The sequence below is a fragment of the Myotis davidii genome, unplaced genomic scaffold (assembly GCF_000327345.1).
Source record: "Myotis davidii unplaced genomic scaffold, ASM32734v1 scaffold941, whole genome shotgun sequence".
In the NCBI taxonomy this organism is placed as follows: Eukaryota; Metazoa; Chordata; class Mammalia; order Chiroptera; family Vespertilionidae; genus Myotis; species Myotis davidii.
Window position 1 is genome coordinate 346,209 of NW_006291724.1, and position 19,050 is coordinate 365,258.

General features: G+C 37.1%; 1 protein-coding gene across 6 annotated transcripts in view; it reads right to left on the reverse strand.

Annotated features, from left to right (window-relative positions):
• PAK3 (p21 protein (Cdc42/Rac)-activated kinase 3) overlaps window positions 1-19,050 on the reverse strand; it is a 310,496-nt gene that overhangs the window by 105,023 nt on the left and 186,423 nt on the right. For all 6 annotated transcript variants that reach the window (XM_006765157.2, XM_006765156.2, XM_006765159.2 and 3 more), the window contains one exon: window positions 14,236-14,437. In XM_006765157.2, the coding sequence (XP_006765220.1) occupies window positions 14,236-14,410 (175 nt within the window). In that variant the 5' untranslated portion in view covers window positions 14,411-14,437. The remainder of the gene's footprint in view (window positions 1-14,235; window positions 14,438-19,050) is intronic.

The following is a 19,050-nucleotide window of genomic DNA, read 5'->3' on the forward strand; positions in this document are numbered from 1 at the left end:
TTAACTCCTTCTTCCATAAACTCTAATGAACTGGACCACCCTTCCACATATACAATATATTTTTATGACCATCATTTAAAGCAGTGACTCTCAACCAGGGTTGCACATCAGCACGACTTGTACAATTCCATAAAATATCAATGTCTAGAGCCCACCCAGAATCTACTATATCAGGATCCCTGGGTGCAGAACCTGGGCAAATAATATTTTAAGCTCCATACATGATTTTCAGACTGAGTGGAGAATCACAACTACCCCACACCTTTTCATTATCTAAAATAAACCTTTCTCTGAAATATTCAACCCTGTCATCTCATTCTCTGAGCCCATCTTCCCATCCTGCTAACCTTCTCACTCTCTCAAGCCCTTACTTTATTTTACCTGTTCTTTGATCTCAACAAAACCTCCAGTTCCTGTATGCCTACATTTTTAACCAATTTCTCAGCTTCCTCCTGGTCCAGACTCTATGGCCCATCATTTAAATTGCTATTAAGTCACTGCCCTGGAAATTCTTGCTCTTTGACTTTCTCTTGCAATTGTCCTTCAAAACCATACTCTGACAGAATCCAACCACAAAACCTTCACTTCCATATTAAAGCTACAGAAAGTTGTTGGGTAAAAACCATACAATTATGCATATTGGTGTTCACAGATAAAAGTTGGCTCATAAATGGTGCTTGGCAATATTCTTCTTTCCCCTTGCCAATTTCAATTCCCACTCTTCTTATTGAATATTCCAGAATTTTATCACTCCAGTCAAACTTTTGCTTCACCCTCTTCTCCCTTACTTTCAGCATATGGAATTCCTTCTACCTCTAAGATAAAAATGGAGGCCATTAGTTTTGAGCTCTTTTGACTTCCCTCTCTCTCCCAGTCTTTTCATTTATCTCATATTTCACTGGAAGCAGAGTCCCATCCTTCTGTGTAAGGTTTATCCTTCCACTGGTGTCTAGATACCAGCCCCTCTCACTTCTCTTATTTCTCATTGTATCTTCTATCTCTCCCCTTCTACTGACACTCCTATTTGGCTTAAAAGACATGCTGAGATCTCCTTTGTACTTAAAAATTAAAACCTTCTGTCACCTCACAGCTCTCTCTAACTGTAGTAGTCTCTCAGCCTCTCCTTCTATAAACACCTTGAAATGGCAATCTAGACTTCCTTAGCCCTCACTCCTCAAACCACTGAGCCTCTGAGGTCACTGAAAATGGCTACTTTTCAGTTCTTACCAATAATAACCTCTCAGTCAAAACTGACATTTATGAACATAAACCTCATGAAATTAATTCTTCTATATCTTCTTTCATATAACACTTTTCTAAAGTCTATTCCAATATTTCTGGGTCTTCTATCAACTCTTTAAATAGTATTCCCCAGGAACTGTCGTAGGTCTTCATCTCTTCTTATTATCACACTTTTCTCCCTTAGGTCACCTCATGTGCTTGTATGGTTTCAATTACTTTCTACACTAGTGACTCCCCATATGCACCTTCAACCCTGACCTTTCTGCTGTACCCTGATCCCAAGGAATTAACTGCCTACTGAATACCTCTATTTGGATGTCTCATAGGGCCCTCACTCTAAAAGTAAACTATTCTCCACTGTCTTTCCTCACTTAAAACAAGAACTACAACTCCTCCTGTGTTTTCTACCGCACCATCCTCCAGCTTCCCCTCCTGCTTTCTGAATAGTTGCTTAGTTCTAGTTCTATTAATTCTTCCTCCTAAAGAATTCCCACTGTATTTTCCTCTCCTATTCATAGATACTGGCCCTTATCCAGGCCACTGCCATTTCTCACCTGCATGATTCCAACAGTCTGACTTGTCTCCTTCTATCTCTCTTCTCCCAAATCCATTTTTCTACTGTTACTAAAGTGATATTTTGACACAAAAAATGATATAATTTCCCTGCTTCAAATGTTTCCCCATTGCCTTCAGAATCAAATTCAAAGCCTTCAGTATGTCATAAATAAGTTCTCCAGGATCCAGTACCTAATATACTTCCACAGCTCCCTATCCACCCCTCTCCCATTATCACTCTATGCACTAGCTATTCTGAACTATTTGTAATTGTATTCATAAAACATCAGCTAACAGTGTGACATGCCTACTGCCTTTATAATGTTCCTTATGTCTTAAATGCCACCCATGTTTTACATGGATAGCTTTATTCTTTCTTTAAGACTCGCTTCAGTTCAGTGGTCACCTCCTCCAGGAAACCTTCCTTAATTGCCCCTCTTCTCAACCTCAAGTTTGAATAAATGCCCCTCTTCAGTGCTCACTTCTATTTTATACTCACCATGATAGACTCTAATCATTCATTGACTTGTATGTATCCCTCACTAGGCTATTAGTTTCTTAAAGGCAGGAACTGATTCACCTATGTACCCCAAAATCTATTTAGAACAGTACCTGATTCAATAAATATTTAATGAATAAGCAAATGAACAAATGAATGGGTAAATGATCTTCAGTATATGAAATGAGACCCAATACATGGAGACAGGCCATGCATATTTGCCATTATGTGTTGGTGGATGAGGAGACAATGATCCAGGTTCTCAAAGAAGGCTCAGGGGTGGGAGGATATATTTTATAGTGGTTGTTATAGTTGAAGTTGTTGTTGATGGCATTATTGCTGTTTTTCTCCAACAGTGGGGTTGACTCTGTACTCATCAGGCACATCTCTTCCTGGTGCCACTTTGGGGTCAAAACCATATATTGGCAACACAGATGGGCAGGGTTCAAGGTACAGCAAAACAACAATTCTCCCCAAGATGAAATCCCTGGATTATGCTATACTTGTCTTCTGAAAGCATTTTAGAAAACTGTCACCTGAGTCTTCCTTGTTGTAGGCCTTTCACTTATCATATTTCCCTAAAATTTCTGGAAGTTTTGTTGGACCTTCTTATTGAATGTCATATTGGTCACATCCAGAATTATTTTTTAAGAAAACTTTCTAGCTCCTTGAAAACAGAGCATGCGAGAAAAGAACAGGAATGACAGAGGACAGACATAGAGAAATGCTTTCCCACATAAATTTAGCCTGAAAACACAGAACAATGATAATTTTTAAAAAAATAAATTGGAAGCATGCAAACCCACAGTATATGGCATAATTTAAAAAGCGACATTTATACACAAAGCTAAAGGCAAAATATTATATAGAACATTTTTGAAATACAGAAATAATTTTTCGAAAGAAAAAAAGCACAGATGCTGCCTAGTTAGTTCTAAGAAGCAGGCATTTCACAACCTTGGCTCTAATGGCCAAGCTCCCTCCTGCTATTGTTCTAGATTCCTTTCCTTTGAATCAGTCACTGGTCAATTAACAAGTATACAAAGAATTGAGGATCAGTATAGTGACAGATGAGGCTGAATAACTCATTAGGAATTCAATATTATAAACTTGTGATCTAACTGGAGAAATAAGCTGAGCAAATAAAAAATAGAAATTTATAATACCAGCTCAAAGAAAATAAGGTGCTAATATGGGAAGAATAGAGTATAAATACTGTAGCATGTCAAAAGGAGATCATAGAAACTTGTGGGGACAGTAAGTGCTTACTGATGGAGGTAAGATGAGAGAGAAATGTGTATAGCATATTGATGAGGAAGTGAGAAGACAGAAAGGTGAATAGATAGGGTATGGCCTTGGGAATCAGCAAGGAAGATGCAATTGAAGATAGCAATGGAGAATTTACTGGGAAAGTTTTTTGAACAGATGGATGATATGATAGAAAAGATGTTTCCTCAAAGACAAGCCAGGTAGCTATGTACTTCTAGGTACACATAGCAGGCTTCAAAATGGTTGCTATCATGCAGGCTGAGGAGAAAAATAAATGGTGGGAGTGGAATGGGGAGAACCTATCTGCCACTAACTCTGTTGCCTCTAAGATCACCTACTGGACATTTCCTATAAACTGGGCATGTCTGATTCTTGCAACTAGATTAAAAACTACCTTAGGACAAGGAAGCTTGTCTTATCTGTAGTATCCCCGACAACACTCAGCACAGAGCTAGGCACATGAAAAGCAGGCAAAAATCCTTTCTGAGGGAATTATAAAACTTGCCCCAGGTTAGCCTATATTAACATCCACTTTTATTGTATCTAATTTTTAAACTGAGATAGCTATTAAACTAGATCTGCTCAAATTCAGCATGCAGCTCTGATTTATACACTGGCTGGTTGCACATAGGTTTCTACCCAGTGATCTTCCATGAAGTCTTTTGAGGTAAAGGAGGTCTATTAAAATATTTTGTTAGAAGATTTGTGCTGGAGTTGCTGATGTTGAAGCTCTCTTGGGAGGTGCCCTTTTCCCTACCTTGATACTAAAATCCCTTCCCCCTCTCCTCCCTATTTTTTCTCACTCCCCATGCTGATGTGCAATCTATACTGTGTTATATGTTCCTGAAGCCAAACCACTTGTGCAGATATAGGGGCCATTTCTAGCAGGGGAAGTGAGGAAGGCTGGTTAGATATCTGTCATATTAAATGCCTGTTTATCATCTCAGTATTCCTGGACTTTGCTCAGGGAAAGTCATTTTGGAAGGATATAGAAGTATTTTAATGGGTGATCCACTTCCTGTGGGTGGCAACCACCACTTTTCCTAATAAATGATATTAGTGACTTGGTGCCTCTTTAGCTGAGTGATAGGTACTTTCAGTGGCTTGTTAATTTCTTTAATTCACTAAGAGGCTGCTAGTCAATGCCTCACAGGGATCTTTTACAAAATGTTGCCCTTGTGGCCTTTAAGAATTAAGATGTCTTAGTGTTTACTTAACTACCAGAAAAGTAAATTAAGTAAGCACTGGAGTTGTTTTGTTCACCCTCTGACTTGTGGGTCACAGAGCACATAGTGCCATAACCCCGCAAAGGAAGCTTTCTGAAGTATTATACTTGGGAATAAATAAGTACCTGAGGACAGTTAGAATATCCTGTTTGGGGGCACATTATGAGAAGGGATCCAAAGGAATTTATTACCACCTCGATTCATGAAATGTATATTTTCTCTTACATAGGGAGAGATTAATTACCTAGTTTTACTCTATTGTTTGGTAAAAACGTTATTTTGTTGGCCTTCAAATTTATTTTTCCAAATGGAAATACTCCAAACTATATGTGATAATTACAGTGGAAAGTTAGATATAAAAACAGAGTTTATTCTTGGCTTGAAGTATTTAAAGAAATTGATATTGTAAGGTGGGTAAAAGACTTAAAAAGAAGTTCTACATAACAATATATTTCTGGTTTAAATCTAGCATCTTGAGCAAAATATATACTGCTATTGATCAGATAAGGGAAAATGGGCCCTAATCTTTAAATACTGAATTATGAATGAATCTAAGGGGAAGGATGAGAGCTGACTGTCATATTCTAATATAGTTTTTAAATATTTTAGTCATAAGAGCATCAGATATCTTTGTAATAGAAAAATATTTCAAAGTCCCAAAAATAACACAGGAATTGGGAGGAGGGGTTAACAATTGTTTTTACAAAGACTGTTACTTTCTGCTAGTAAGTTAGGCCCTCTGGAGGAGTAACATGGAAAGACAAAAGTATGACTACTGTTGTAGTGACTGATTGAGAAAATGGGTTAGATTCACCAAGTTTCACCTACCTCTGTAAAGATATCATTTTTATATAAAGCATGGACTAAAACCTATTTTCAAAACAAGTTAGGTCACTTCTATTTTATGGCAAGCTGTGTAGTGTTCAACCACCACTGGACTGGGATTTGGGGATCTAAATTTTAGGTCTGCCTTGCTTTGTAGTTTGTAATATGGCAGGTTTGTGGAAGTCATTTAACCTCTCTAAACTCCTTCCTTCTGTAACATTGGGCTAATCCTTGCCTCCATCATAAGGAGGTCTGAAAGAGGTAATTGATATAAAAACACTTTCAACATTGGAATATTCCTGTAACTGCCATCCAAAATACATCATCTCATTAACAATATACTTAGTAACAGGGTGTCTGAGTTTGCTGGAGAACTAAGTAATCTGACACTTTTATAATATAGCACTTCCATGCTATGAATGAAGTCCTTAGAAATATAACTACTGGGCTGAAAGAGGATTAAACTGGGGTGTTTTAAACATTCCCTGCTCTTATAATATCTTACATTATATTAGCAAATCTTAGGTGTATATAGCTGTGAAGGCCCATGGCGGAAGTTTCATTCTCTCGCCCTCAGGTAGGAGGACCTGCTAAAGCCATGAGAGACCCAATAGAGAACCTTGGTAATCATAGTATCCAATCAGCACATCTGGAATTTCTTTATGTCTAGTTTCATTCTTTCTGGTGAAATTGGGAGCTGATTTCCTCCTGCCAGGTCTTTAGTGGCTATGGTAAACAATATACCTCCTCCATAAGATAGCAGCCTTTAATGTATAGAAAAAGAGTCAAAATGGAACCTGATTCTGCAAGATCACCTACAAGCCCAATTCATAGTCTGTGTGTTCCATGAGGATGGTGGAGGAAAGGAAATGATGGCCCTATGCTAGCCCGTCTAGTGACCCCCACTCACACATGCTGACAGCCATCACCTCCAATGGTATCATCTTCAAAGATATTCAGCAACAGTGATCATTCTGACAAATCATTAAGAAGTTGATTTTACACCTATCTCCTTCCAGAAAACACACACTGGTCTCACTTTCATTTATACCCAATTCACACGTGCAACAGTTTCAATTGAAAATGTTTGAAAACAGAAAGCAAATATGAGGCAATGTCCTAAACCAGACACAATCTGATCATGCGGATAATTATGCATGGCACAAGTTAGAAAGGAAAAAAATGGAGCCTCATTTGCTTTAAGCAGGAAAGTAACATTATATCCTTTAGCTAGCATTTTTTCCTTTCAATACTTCATTTTAATTTTTGGTACAACTCTTTTCTGTCTTCTCCCTTCTCATCCATCTCCTGTATTTTCTCCACTTCTTAATCTCCCTCTCAAACATTATTTCTTCTCTCAATTTATTTCTCCCTATAACTTACTTCCTTTAGTGCATATATCTCCCAATCCTGCCTTCCATACTTGTCTTGAATTTGACTGCTGGTTTTAGTGGGCTACCATATTCGTGCCCAATTTTCCTGTTTATTGGCCTTGACATAGAAGCACAGGCCCTAGTAGATAGAGTGCATCATTATCCCACCTTATTCCCATTTCAACCATAGAGGACTTATAAGAGTAAAGGAGTTGTACAGGAGGTTCTTCTCCTGAGGCACAGCACTGACCCTGGAGGACAAGCAAGATGTCATGTCCTTCAGGCTTTCCAAAAGGTAGAGCAATGATCTCCAAAGAGGACTCTTTTCTGAGCTGTACAGGATACTCTGGAGAACCAAGAGGAATGTAAACACCATTCAGGATGCAGCAGTCTCTGACATCTGGCATTCTGATAACAGAACCACGATTAATAGAGATTCCCATTGATTATTAGTGTAATGATCATAACTTTGAGCTACTGCAAGATCCCAAAGGATCTTCAGCATCACCGAAGAAAGATTGCATACTTTTCAGTCTAGTTATCACACTAAGTATTTTTTTATTGTGCATTAATTAGGTGAAAGTTAGTAACGTGCATTGACCAAAACATTTGATTAACAAGACCATAAAGGAAAACTGAGAGTCTTCTTTAACATAATTTTTGCACAGTAATGCTTTCTGCTTTATAGCATATATAGAAAATAGCATGCTCTAAGAATTAGAGCAAACTATACAATAACAAACTATATGGCACTTTAAGAACTTTTCACATATATAAGCACACTCATTTAGAGCCTCAACTTTCTCAAGTAAGCAGTATGCAAGCCTGTAAAGCAGGGGTAGGGAATGCCTGGCCTGCAGGCCATATAAGACTCACAAAATCATTTGGACTGGCCCTGCCAAGGCATTAGAAGTGAGTTAATTAAATGTTTGGCCAACTATAGCAGGGTTACTTTTAAGTAATTTTGTATGGCCCTCAAATCTATAATAATGAAAGCGTAATGTGCTAATTAGACCAGACAACCGAATGACTTTATGGACTTCTGGAAGGATGAAGCCGGGACTGCGAGGGCCAAGGCAAGCCTCGCAGCTGTGAGGGCTGAGCCCCTTGCATAAATTTCATGCATCGGGCCTCTAGTGATATTATAAATATCCAAATGCCCCTTGGCAAACAAAAGGTTCCCTACCCCTGCTATAAAGTATACACACTAAATGAGAATCTAACCCACAAAACACCTGAATTAAATGTTAGCACACCTCTGTGATGAAGAATATTTTCTTGCCATCATTTTATAAAAAACATGAAAAAGTTTTCTTTTTTTCTACTGAGTGGTGATAATAAAAAAGTCCCGTTTTTGAAAGTGAGAAAAGTTTCAAAGCACACTACCATATATTCTTAAGGGAAAATGAAAGCCACTGCTGGTTTCTAGATGCTAAGAATGTAGTTTCTTATTCCCACATATTCCCTTTGTTCTATTGCAAGGGAGTGTTATAGAATAGAAAAATCATAGGGTCTGGAGTCCAAGAGACCTGGGAGACTTCTGGCTTCCATCATTTGCTATGTGATGCTAGGCCAGTGATGGCGAACCTATGACACGCGTGTCAGAGGTGACACACGAACTCATTTTTTTTTGGTTAATTTTTCTTTGTTAAATGGCATTTAAATATATAAAATAAATATCAAAAATATGTCTTTGTTTTACTATGGTTGTAAATATAAAAAAATTTCTATAATTGACACGGCACCAGAGTTAAGTTAGGGTTTTTCAAAATGCTGACACGTCGAGCTCAAAAGGTTCGCCATCATTGTGCTAGGCTGTCTAATTAAGCACTTTGAACTTAAATGCCTCATATGTAAAAAGGGGATAATATAGAATGGTTGTATGGGTTGAAAGACTCAATACATGTATAGTGCATGAAATACAGCTTAGCATACAGGAACTCATGGTAGATCAGTCAGTAAATGGTATATCACTTCTTATTTGTCTTGATTTTATTTATATCCAACTATCTTCTAATATTCCTCTAGGAAGAGGGGCCTTTACTTCATTCCCAGGCTCACCAGCTTCCAAATCTCTCTGGATTCCCACAAACAAAATTTACATAAACTATGCTCTCTAAGGACATAGCCCTTCACACAGTATTGCATATCCTCTGAAACACACCTGATGCTCAAGTGCAGCACAGGACTGCTATGCATGCTTCAGAAGACAGATATCACACAGAATATGTCACCTGCAAATGCAGCCTCACCTGCTTCTTTCCCATATGTTCTTCCAATTTTCAAGTCCTTAACACTGATTTTTTTTTTTAGAGGTACTATGCCATTTTCAGAGTCCTGGCAGATTCATTTACCTCACTGCCTTTGTAATTTTCTCATGTATTTATTTATTCATTCATGTATTTATTCCCCACCTTGTTCCAAAATGGCTATCAGGTGGCTTACAAGAATACACAAAATACAAATGATAGTATAAATTCAAAGTAGATAAGAAAGTAAAAGGGGGGGCGGGGAGATAGAAACAGCCCTGCCTGTGTGGCGTAGTGGATTGAGCACTGTCCCAGGCACCAGGAGGTCATGATTTGATTCCCAGTCAGGGCATATGCCCAGGTCGCAGGATTAATCCCCAGTAGGGGGCGCTCATCAGGCAGCCAAGTGATTATTCTCTCATCATTGATGTTTCTGTCTCTGTCTCCCTCTCCCTTCCTCTCTCTGAAATCAATAAAAACATTTTTTAAAAATCTTAAAAAATGATAGGAACATAAAATTGAGCCTGGAAGAAAGCTAATACAAAGCACATACACACCATAGAGTCCCCACGGCAAGTGCTGCGCATGGGCCACATATTTGGCTCCAAGCTTTCTAGTAGCCAACAGAAGAGAAACCTAGTCAATGGTTTCTAGAAACCAACACTTCACAGGGTACATAAAATAAAAACAAAACCACTTGTTAAGGATGTTCTTTTCCTGATCTAAGTTCTGAAAACTTTCCTATAGTGAAGTATCATAAAATGGTGGTAAGTTATTTCTCCAAAGTTGCTCTAACATCATGATTCAGCTCTTGGAATAGTCTCCAAGAAAGATAGTCACTCTTGAAATTACATCTACTACTACTTTTTTTTTCTACCTATCTCTTGAAATTCCATTTGTTCAATGAAATGTAGTTAAAGAGACTCCTTAAAACAAAACAAAATAAAACAAACAAAAACATCTTTCACCAAAGCAAGTATTTTCATTTAATTAAAGAAGTAGACATTGTGACATTATTTATATCAAAAATTTAGAAAGTTCCCCAAATATCCAATGAAAGAAAATTATTAAACCATGATGCCACTATTGCCAATATATGATGAAATATTATACACTTCAAGAATAATATTATGAAAACTTTTTAAAATGCAGGGAAATATTCATGATAAAAAATGTAAGTGAAAAAGCAGGATATAAAATTATATATTATGATCTCAACTATGTAAAAATATCCCCATATATAGCCACAAAAAGTCTGAAAAGAAATCCACCAAAATGTTAACATTGTTTCTGAGATCTGTGAATTTGGGTGATTTCTTTTCTCTTTGCTTGTGTTTATTTTCCAAAGTTTTTGATATTGATGAAAAACTTCTCTATAATGAGGAAGAAGAACTAGGAAGAAAATACCAACCTAATCAGTTATCACTGGTCTATGGAGTTATGGGCAGTTTCAATTTTTCAATTTTCTATAACTGACATATAAATTCTAGTCAAGAACAAAGTTATTTAAAGAAACAAGAATTCAAAAATCTAGCTTTTGGGTTGTTTTCAAGGGCCAGAATGATGCAAATCTAATAGCACCTCACAATCATTAAGCACTTAATAATTATAAAATTTATTTTACATTTTAATAATAAATTTATTTATTTTTAATATTATTAAATTTATTTGTAAAAGAATCCTGATATTTATAATTATATTTGATTATCAACAATATCTTGTGAGATAAGCTAGATATTACTCTTCTCATTTAACAGGTGATGAAATTGAGGCTCAGAGAAACTAAGTGACTAGCTCAAAGTCACAATAATCAGTGACACAGTTAGACTTAAACCCTGGCCTCCAGAGCCCAAGCCCAGTGTTCTTTCTATTCATTCAAGACTGACAGTGGTGTAACCTAATCAGTCACTGAGAGGCAGAAACATAGAAACAGTACCCACTCCCTACCTATAAAGATGCTATTCTTGAATGACCCCCAAAGTAGGGGAGTTCAGCTGATGAAATTATGATTTTAGGAGGTTAAAAAAAAGAGTAAGAAAAGTGAGGTTACATGTGAATTTTGAAAGCCCTCATAAATACTTCTTTGCACAATAAAATAAAACAATAACAACAGTACATTATATAAAAAGAATGAAAGTTTACATAGCTTAAATTAGTAAAAATTACAGGTTCTACATAGTTTCCATTTTAGATACTGAAATGATTTCCAAAGATAATGAAGATGTACCACTCATTATGGCAGTGGAAAATGGGAGTGACAGTGAAGCAATGAACAGAGGTGGACTATTTCAAAATCATGGTTCTTCATACTCTCAGAGTCATCTAAATCCAACCCTAAAATTGTAATGATTTGCTTGTGGTTTTAGCCCTATCAAGCAAGTGAATTTAAGTGGTACAATCTCAAGTCTTTTTAAAAGACACCTTAGCACTTTGATATAGAATTCAAATTAAATCATTCAAGCTTTTCTGAAGTCAGATTATCAATTGTCCAACACTGGTATATAAATGGCACTACTTGATGATTTAGGCTCTTGCTTTCTTCCCATTATGGTGTTGTCAAAAGACTCTTAGAATCTCCTTATAGGGTTCAAGTAAAGCATTCAACCTTCATCTGAATGCAGCTTATCAGCTTTCCAGCACTGGTATTTGATTATTCAAGTCAGGCTGAAGATGGTTTCTATCCAATGTGACATATTTTTAGGCAGCAGAATACCTCTTTATATAATTCTGCTAAATTATTCAAGCTTTGAAGAGGTAAGGTTTGACATGTAAAGGTATCAATTTTCCCTACTTTCTTGGGGAGTTGCTAATCTTGTTCTAAAATATTTGCTTCTGTTGCTGCAGTTCCATAGATCCTAAGTATCTTCATCATCACTTATGCTAATCATCTCTGGAGTATTGGAATTTTTCTGAAAGTCATCTTCTAGCAGCATCGCATCATTTGGGTTAGTGTCAAGAGGTTCAGATTCAACTTTAGCCAATGACTGCTTGTGTCAAATGTTCATCTGCACCCATAGGTTCTTCTTGATCCAAATATTTTTTTTCAGATGGGACTGCTGAAAGATATTCCACCATATCTAGCCAAATTTTCCCTCAGGTTATATTAATGAAAGGCCCTGTTAAACTATCAAATTTCTCTTTTATTAAGAATATAGCATTAGTTATGGTATAGGAATACAATGCACTAGGATCTTCAGAGGAAACTTTGTGAAATTTTGAACAACAAAGTTATATTATTAACTTGGCATTAAGTCTTCTTGAACGACTGGATTAAACACTGATCTAAGGCATCAAGGATCTGAGACATGAGAGTAGTCATCAAATCAACCTTAACATTAGGATGCACATTGGCAAGTACATCTGAGGTTCTGAAAGGACTGCAAAAAATCAGTAGGACTTTGAATTCAAGATTTTTTAAAAAATAGTCTTGAACTTCCACAAGAAATTACTTGTCAAACAATTCCTTATAGAGAGAAGGAGTCATCCTGGCTTTTCTGTTTGCATGAAAATGCATCGGAAACTTGGCTAGGTTTTTTCTATTGGGAAGATTTGGGCACAGTTTCATGTAGAGTAGTAATGATTTCACTATGAGGTCACCTGAAGTAGTGGCACAAACCACAAATGTAAGCCTTCGTATTTTTGTGGACCTCATACTAGCATCAGTTGGCTCCTACTCTTCAAAAGGGCAAATGAGATTGTTCAAGGGTTTCCAAAGCATGGTGGTCTCAAGAGCACAGATTTTCACAGAAACATAATCCCCTGCTTCAATTATTCTCTGCAATTGTGGCAGATACAACACAGAAGCTGCAGGCTCTGGTAGTTCTTACTTTGGCACCACTGTAACATAAAACTTGGTCTCCAGGTCATGGCATTCCATAAGTTTCTCAAACTATCCCTTGTTCCTAGCAAATATTTTTTCTGGACCCATTTCAGTGTCTGAAAATATTTCTTCAAAAATTTCTCTTACATGGTCACAGATCCCATACATGGAAAGTTTTTCCTTATTATTTTGCTTGTATTTAATACAGATGTTTAACATCATTTCCAAGTTTTCCATCCTTATGTCACAAGGGATAAAACATCTCTTAAGTGATACAAGTATACAAGAGACAATACTGACCTTAAAAAGAATTTGGGTTTTCCTTATAGTACAAATTATGGATTCATTAACATCATGAAAGCAACATATGAAGCCGTTTGTTTTGCCTTGAAGAAGCAGCTGAGGAATGTTCCTTTTCTCTTCTAAAGACATCACCCTTCTTGCCCTTTTGGCAAGTTTCTGTGGTAACTGTCCCTGTACTTCATCCACTCTATTCTGCCTCAATAGTCACGTTTATAGAAGCCATGTTTAAACTTTAGGCTAATTAATGCAACCTGGCAATTACTTACTAGATATTTTATATCCCCCCGTGTTACAAAGTGTCAGCATATGATATTTAAGCACCAAATGGTATTATGAGCAACACAAGGATAAATGATAATATGTTGTTGTAATATCCAGTGCAAATAGGGCTGGTTGTGTAGGGGACAACTGAAAGAAGATGAGAAAGAAAACAAATGACTTGGACTGACTCCTGTATACTCAGTTCAAAATTTTCACAGCTGTCAACAAGGTATATAGAAGTAAATCCACCTATAGTCCAATTTCCAATAAGGAGAGCTTGCAGTTTAGAAAAGATTACTATAAATTCTTCTCTAAGTTATCAGAAAGAAAGTTGTTCATATATTCAAGACAGTATTATTGCTATGATTCCCTTGACTTAACACTATGAATTCAATATGATTTAAAAGGTAAATACAACATAAGTATATTTTCTGTATACCACAGTACATCAATCAAACATTAACTTCTGACAAAATGCAACCTCTGAAGAAGTAGACATAAATATCAGGCAGTCCTTAAACAACTAATGCTCAAGAAATGACTACCCAAGAGAGAAAGTGACAATGAAAGAATAAACTAGCCCCTTTTCAATGCCCGGCCACTGATACTTTACTTTTATCCCCTCCTCCTGGGAAGATAGAGCGAAGCCTGGCTTTCTTATTCTTCTCTTCAGGGGCCATTGGAAGCGGTTTGGAGCTGTGGTTGAGTGCTGAAGAATCCCGATTGTTACTATTCATCCTCAGTGGGGGAGCTGGGGGTTTCTCTTCATTATCCAGATTGTCAGACATTTTCAGTTACAACTAATTGCACAGCTCCTAAAGAAGGAGGAGGAGAAAACAGGAGTTAAGAAAGGAGAGGTCTATAAAGCAATCTAGTAAATATAGGGATTCTAATATCTTAGAAACAGAGGTATTGGTATCATATTGTCTCAGGTTTTTCATTGACCATTTTGAGGGGTTTCTTTTCTGGAGGAAAAGGTACTGCCTCCCTAATGACCAACAGCGGAATTTCTCAAAGAGAAAAGTGAAGGCTATGATTAATCGCTTTTCAATATGCACACACAAACACATAAAAGGTTCCTTCCTTTTCTCACGATGAAACTCTATTTTCTGCTGTACACCAAGTCTTTTCATGAACAAGTTACAATATTTCTTCTTTAAATATTCTATCCTGATCATTGCTATGGTAGGGTAGCACAACCTCTTCAGAATCCAAAAATGACACAGCTTTGGCTGTTGATTTTAATGGCCCATAAGAATGATGTGTTAAATGCTTGACATTGGGATGCCTTTGGTGTCTGATTCTCACTTTTGTGTACTTGATCTACAAAATATATTCTACTCTTTTATGAGAAAGAACTGAGAAGCAATCTAGTAGCCCTAGTAGTTTCATCAGAGTTTGGGTATACAGATAGAAGAAATGATTTCCCATCTTCAGGTAGCAGGTAGAAGATAAAACTGAACCAAATGTCACCATAAGCAAAGAGGAGCTCCAAGGAGAGGACCACTTCCTGAGGAAACACTAAAAGCTTATTCATTGTCATATTTTATATCTTGGAACAGGGAACAAAGAAGTTGACAGGGGTACCATGGTTGCAAGAATCTGTCTGGGTTTTAGCAACTTATTTGCTCTTAATTACATTACTTTTGCATTTTGTGCTTAGGGCTGAATATATTTGGGTTTTATCCCACTGGGAGGGTAAAGTGAACTGTAAAGCATGGACTTCCCAAGGAAATGTTTCTGTTTCCAGCTGTTTTCCTATTCCAATTCAAGTCCTTCATTAGGGACCTGAAACTTGCCATGGCAAGTCAGGTGTTAAGAGTAGCTTCCAAGTAAATCTCCAGTTTGAATACAAGAAAAATCAAATTTCATTGCAACAAAATCTCTGTAAATTCAAATATTAACTGGCACTCAATTAGGAGCAAAATAACTCTCCAAACACAATTTAGCACATCACTTTATCCCAACAATATTTACTATAAACAAATCTAACTACAACAATAAAACCAGGTTCTCCTCATTATCTATTATAATGAAAAATAATCTATCATAAATATTTTTAGCTCTTTGTTACAATGCTTATTGTTTTCAGTATTGAACTCTAACTAGGTTACATCATGTTATGTAGAAAAAATTTTAATTTTACTATGTTCTAAGTTTTCTCAAATATATACAGCCAGTGAATATTTAAGAATAAGTGATGATTGCCCTAACCGGTTTGGCTCAGTGGATAGAGCGTCGGGCTGAGGACTGAAAGGTCCCAGGTTCGATTCCGGCCAAAGGCATGTACCTTGGTTGCGGCACATCCCCAGTAGTAGGTGTAGACACATGTAGGAGGCAACCAACTGATGTTTTTCTCTCATGTCAATGTTTCTCTCTCTCTCACTCCCCCCTCCTCTTTTTCTTCTTCTTTTTTTTAAAAATATGAAGTATGTTTGGCCTGAGGGCGCTGGGCTGTCCAGCCCAGGAAGAGGCGGGAGCACATGGCTGAAATCACACACAAGTGAGTTCGCCTGCAATAAGAGATGGACCCGGGGCCCAGCCAGCATGGCTCAGCGGTTGAGCATCGAACTATGAACCAGGAGTTCACGGTTCGATTCCCGGTCAGGGCACACGACCAGGTTGTGGGCTCAATGTACCTTGGTTGCGGCACATCCCCAGTAGTAGGTGTGCAGGAGGCAGCTGATCGATGTTTCTCTCTCATGTTTCTCTCTCATCGATGTTGCTACCTCTCTATCCCTCTCCCTTCCTCTCTGGAAAAAATCAATAAAATATATTTTTTTAAAAAAAGAAGAAGTGATTATCAATAGCTTCTCCATCTGCATAGATGACTACCAACTAACAATGATTGGCTTGGTCTTGATTTGGACAAAAGATCTCTTTTCCTTTCCTAAGTGTCATGACTTGCATTATCTTAATAAATTAAGAACAATTCTGTGTTGTTGTTTTTCCAGTTAGCATGATAGTGAAAATACTCAGAATTAAATGTTTTGTCACAAATGGCAACAACTTGAGAAGTCTCACATTTTCCTATGTAGGTGAAACTACAGTATACAGCAAAATTAAAACTAACTGATGTCAAGGATAAGGCCTACTCATGGATATACTAGTGCCTATTTGAATTAGAATATGAAACTAGTGCTAATGGTTTTACATTCCCTTTTGTATTTGATTTTAGTCCTTCTAAATTCACTGTTTCCCCAAAATAAAAGTGAGTTTAAGACTGATTTCATCTGTGTTATTATTCTATTTTGGACAGATAAGGTTTTAACTTAGTCACTGAGAAGAATTTGCCACCAGAAACAAAGCACTATTTTTTCTTTGATTTTGTTTGTTTGTTTTACTTTTCTCAGTTCAAAAATGATGTCTGAATATGAGATTATTAAATAAAGCTCAATTATACAAAATCTACCTCATATGATACTGAACTTTGGTTAAAAAAAGTAATGAAAATGTAAAGTTATTGCAAAAGAACTGTGTATTTAAATAGAAATACCTAAAAGAGAGGTTTCTGAAAAATATATATCACAGGGAGAGAGGAGCCACACTATTCAGATGATACATATTTTCTGATCACTGATTACTTGAGATGAAGAAGTCAGAGGAACATGCATGGCCTCTTTAAAATGGTATACAGAGCTAGTCTTGCACAACAAAAGCAAGTTAGAGTCTGGGCCAGTCAGGATTCTAGGGCACCTATGTAATTGAAAATACTAGGCTCCTTTGTTCTTGATAAATGGGTGTGGCTAACGAAGTGGCCTTCTTTGTTCCTAATTAAGGGCTCTGGCCAGAGACTCACAAGGTAAGTGCCCTGTTTTTTTTTTCAGGATGCCTGATTATTCTGACCTTATTTGACCTGGTATATTTTAGGTTGGGAGAAAAGGGCTACTTGTAATAAAAAAGAATAAAAAACTCATACTATACTCTCCTATATTACACTAGAAATTCCTGACTAAAATGTCTATGCCACACACTTGATGTGGTCCATATCACAGGCATCTTCAAAGGACCTGGCTTATATAACATACTTTCTACTGCCCAGTAAATTAAATTTGCTTCAATTCCATTTAAATCATCAGAAGATTATAAGAGGCATTGAAACAAACATTTTATAGACATGAAAATGAAGTTGAAGAATTTTTGTCTAGTTCCACACCAGGAACATGTAGCATGAACCAAATAACCACTTCTTTAACCTATATATTTCAGATTTGGTTTTCCTTGAATTGTCCTCTTACTAGAGGCCAAGTGCACGAAATTTGTGCACAGGTAGGGTCCCTAGGCCTGGCCAGCAATCAGGGCCGATCTGTGGGGCAACTGGAGGGGTGATCAGGAGACCCTCGCTGGCACCCGCCTTGGCTGGCCAGGGGCCTGCAGGCTGGGGGCAGCTCCTGCATTAAGCGTCTGCCTCTTGGTGGTCAATGTGTGTCACAGTGACTGGTCATTCCACCGGTCATTCCACCTTTTGGCCAATTTGCGTATTAGGCTTTTATTATATAGGATTACTTCAGTTCTTTACAAGATACAACTTATCTTCATCTTCTTCTAATGGTTCCAAATAATTCTGATTTGATGACAAGAGAATGATGCAGGAGCATCTTGTTATCATTAACTCAATTTCAAAGCAAATGCTTCAAAGCACACTTTAAAAAACTGATGGAGAAAGAGTAAGAACCTGTAAGGAAGCCTTGCTGCTAATGTATTTGTTTCCCAAGTGGGAGATATCTCCAACTATTCCATAAATGTAGATAAAAAAGGGGATTCCATTATGTTATGTTTATAAACAATGCCAATTTACCAAATCAGGTTCCTCCCCTGATATAGCTTTCTACAAAGCGTACTGTTTAATGGATTGCTGGTTCAATCTGACTATGATGTCATTATTTCCAAGATCTTGATAGAGACTATTTTGTTTGGGGCAGCTGTAGGCTCTATTTCAAGAATTGTATAAAAGCACCATTATTTTCTAGGAACCCAATTAAAAAATGTTTATCTTTAAAGTTTAACTGCCTTCATTCCCTTCTGCAACAGAACAGGAACTTACAAGGGAGTGGCACATTGAATCTGGCCACAGGGCATTTGTTTAACTTTTAGAACTTGACCCTTAGCATTGTAGAGAAACAGCTAACTTTAATGGACAACCAGCATCAAAACTGTTATATCTGTTCACAGATTGATTTCATACTTGAGTACTAGGTTTTTCACAGAGAATTCAAATGGCTTCTGTGAATTGTATATATTTATAATCCAGCCCCTGGGACTTAATGAGGTTCACCAGCACTCAATAATTACAATATAAATTCATCAGTAAAAAGAAGTGAGCCTCTTGTCTCATGATAACCAAGGAGCCTAAACATCCCTTTTGCAGAGTACTGGGAGAGATTACTCCTCTTACGCCCTCACTCATCTTCTTTTTTCTCTCTCTCTT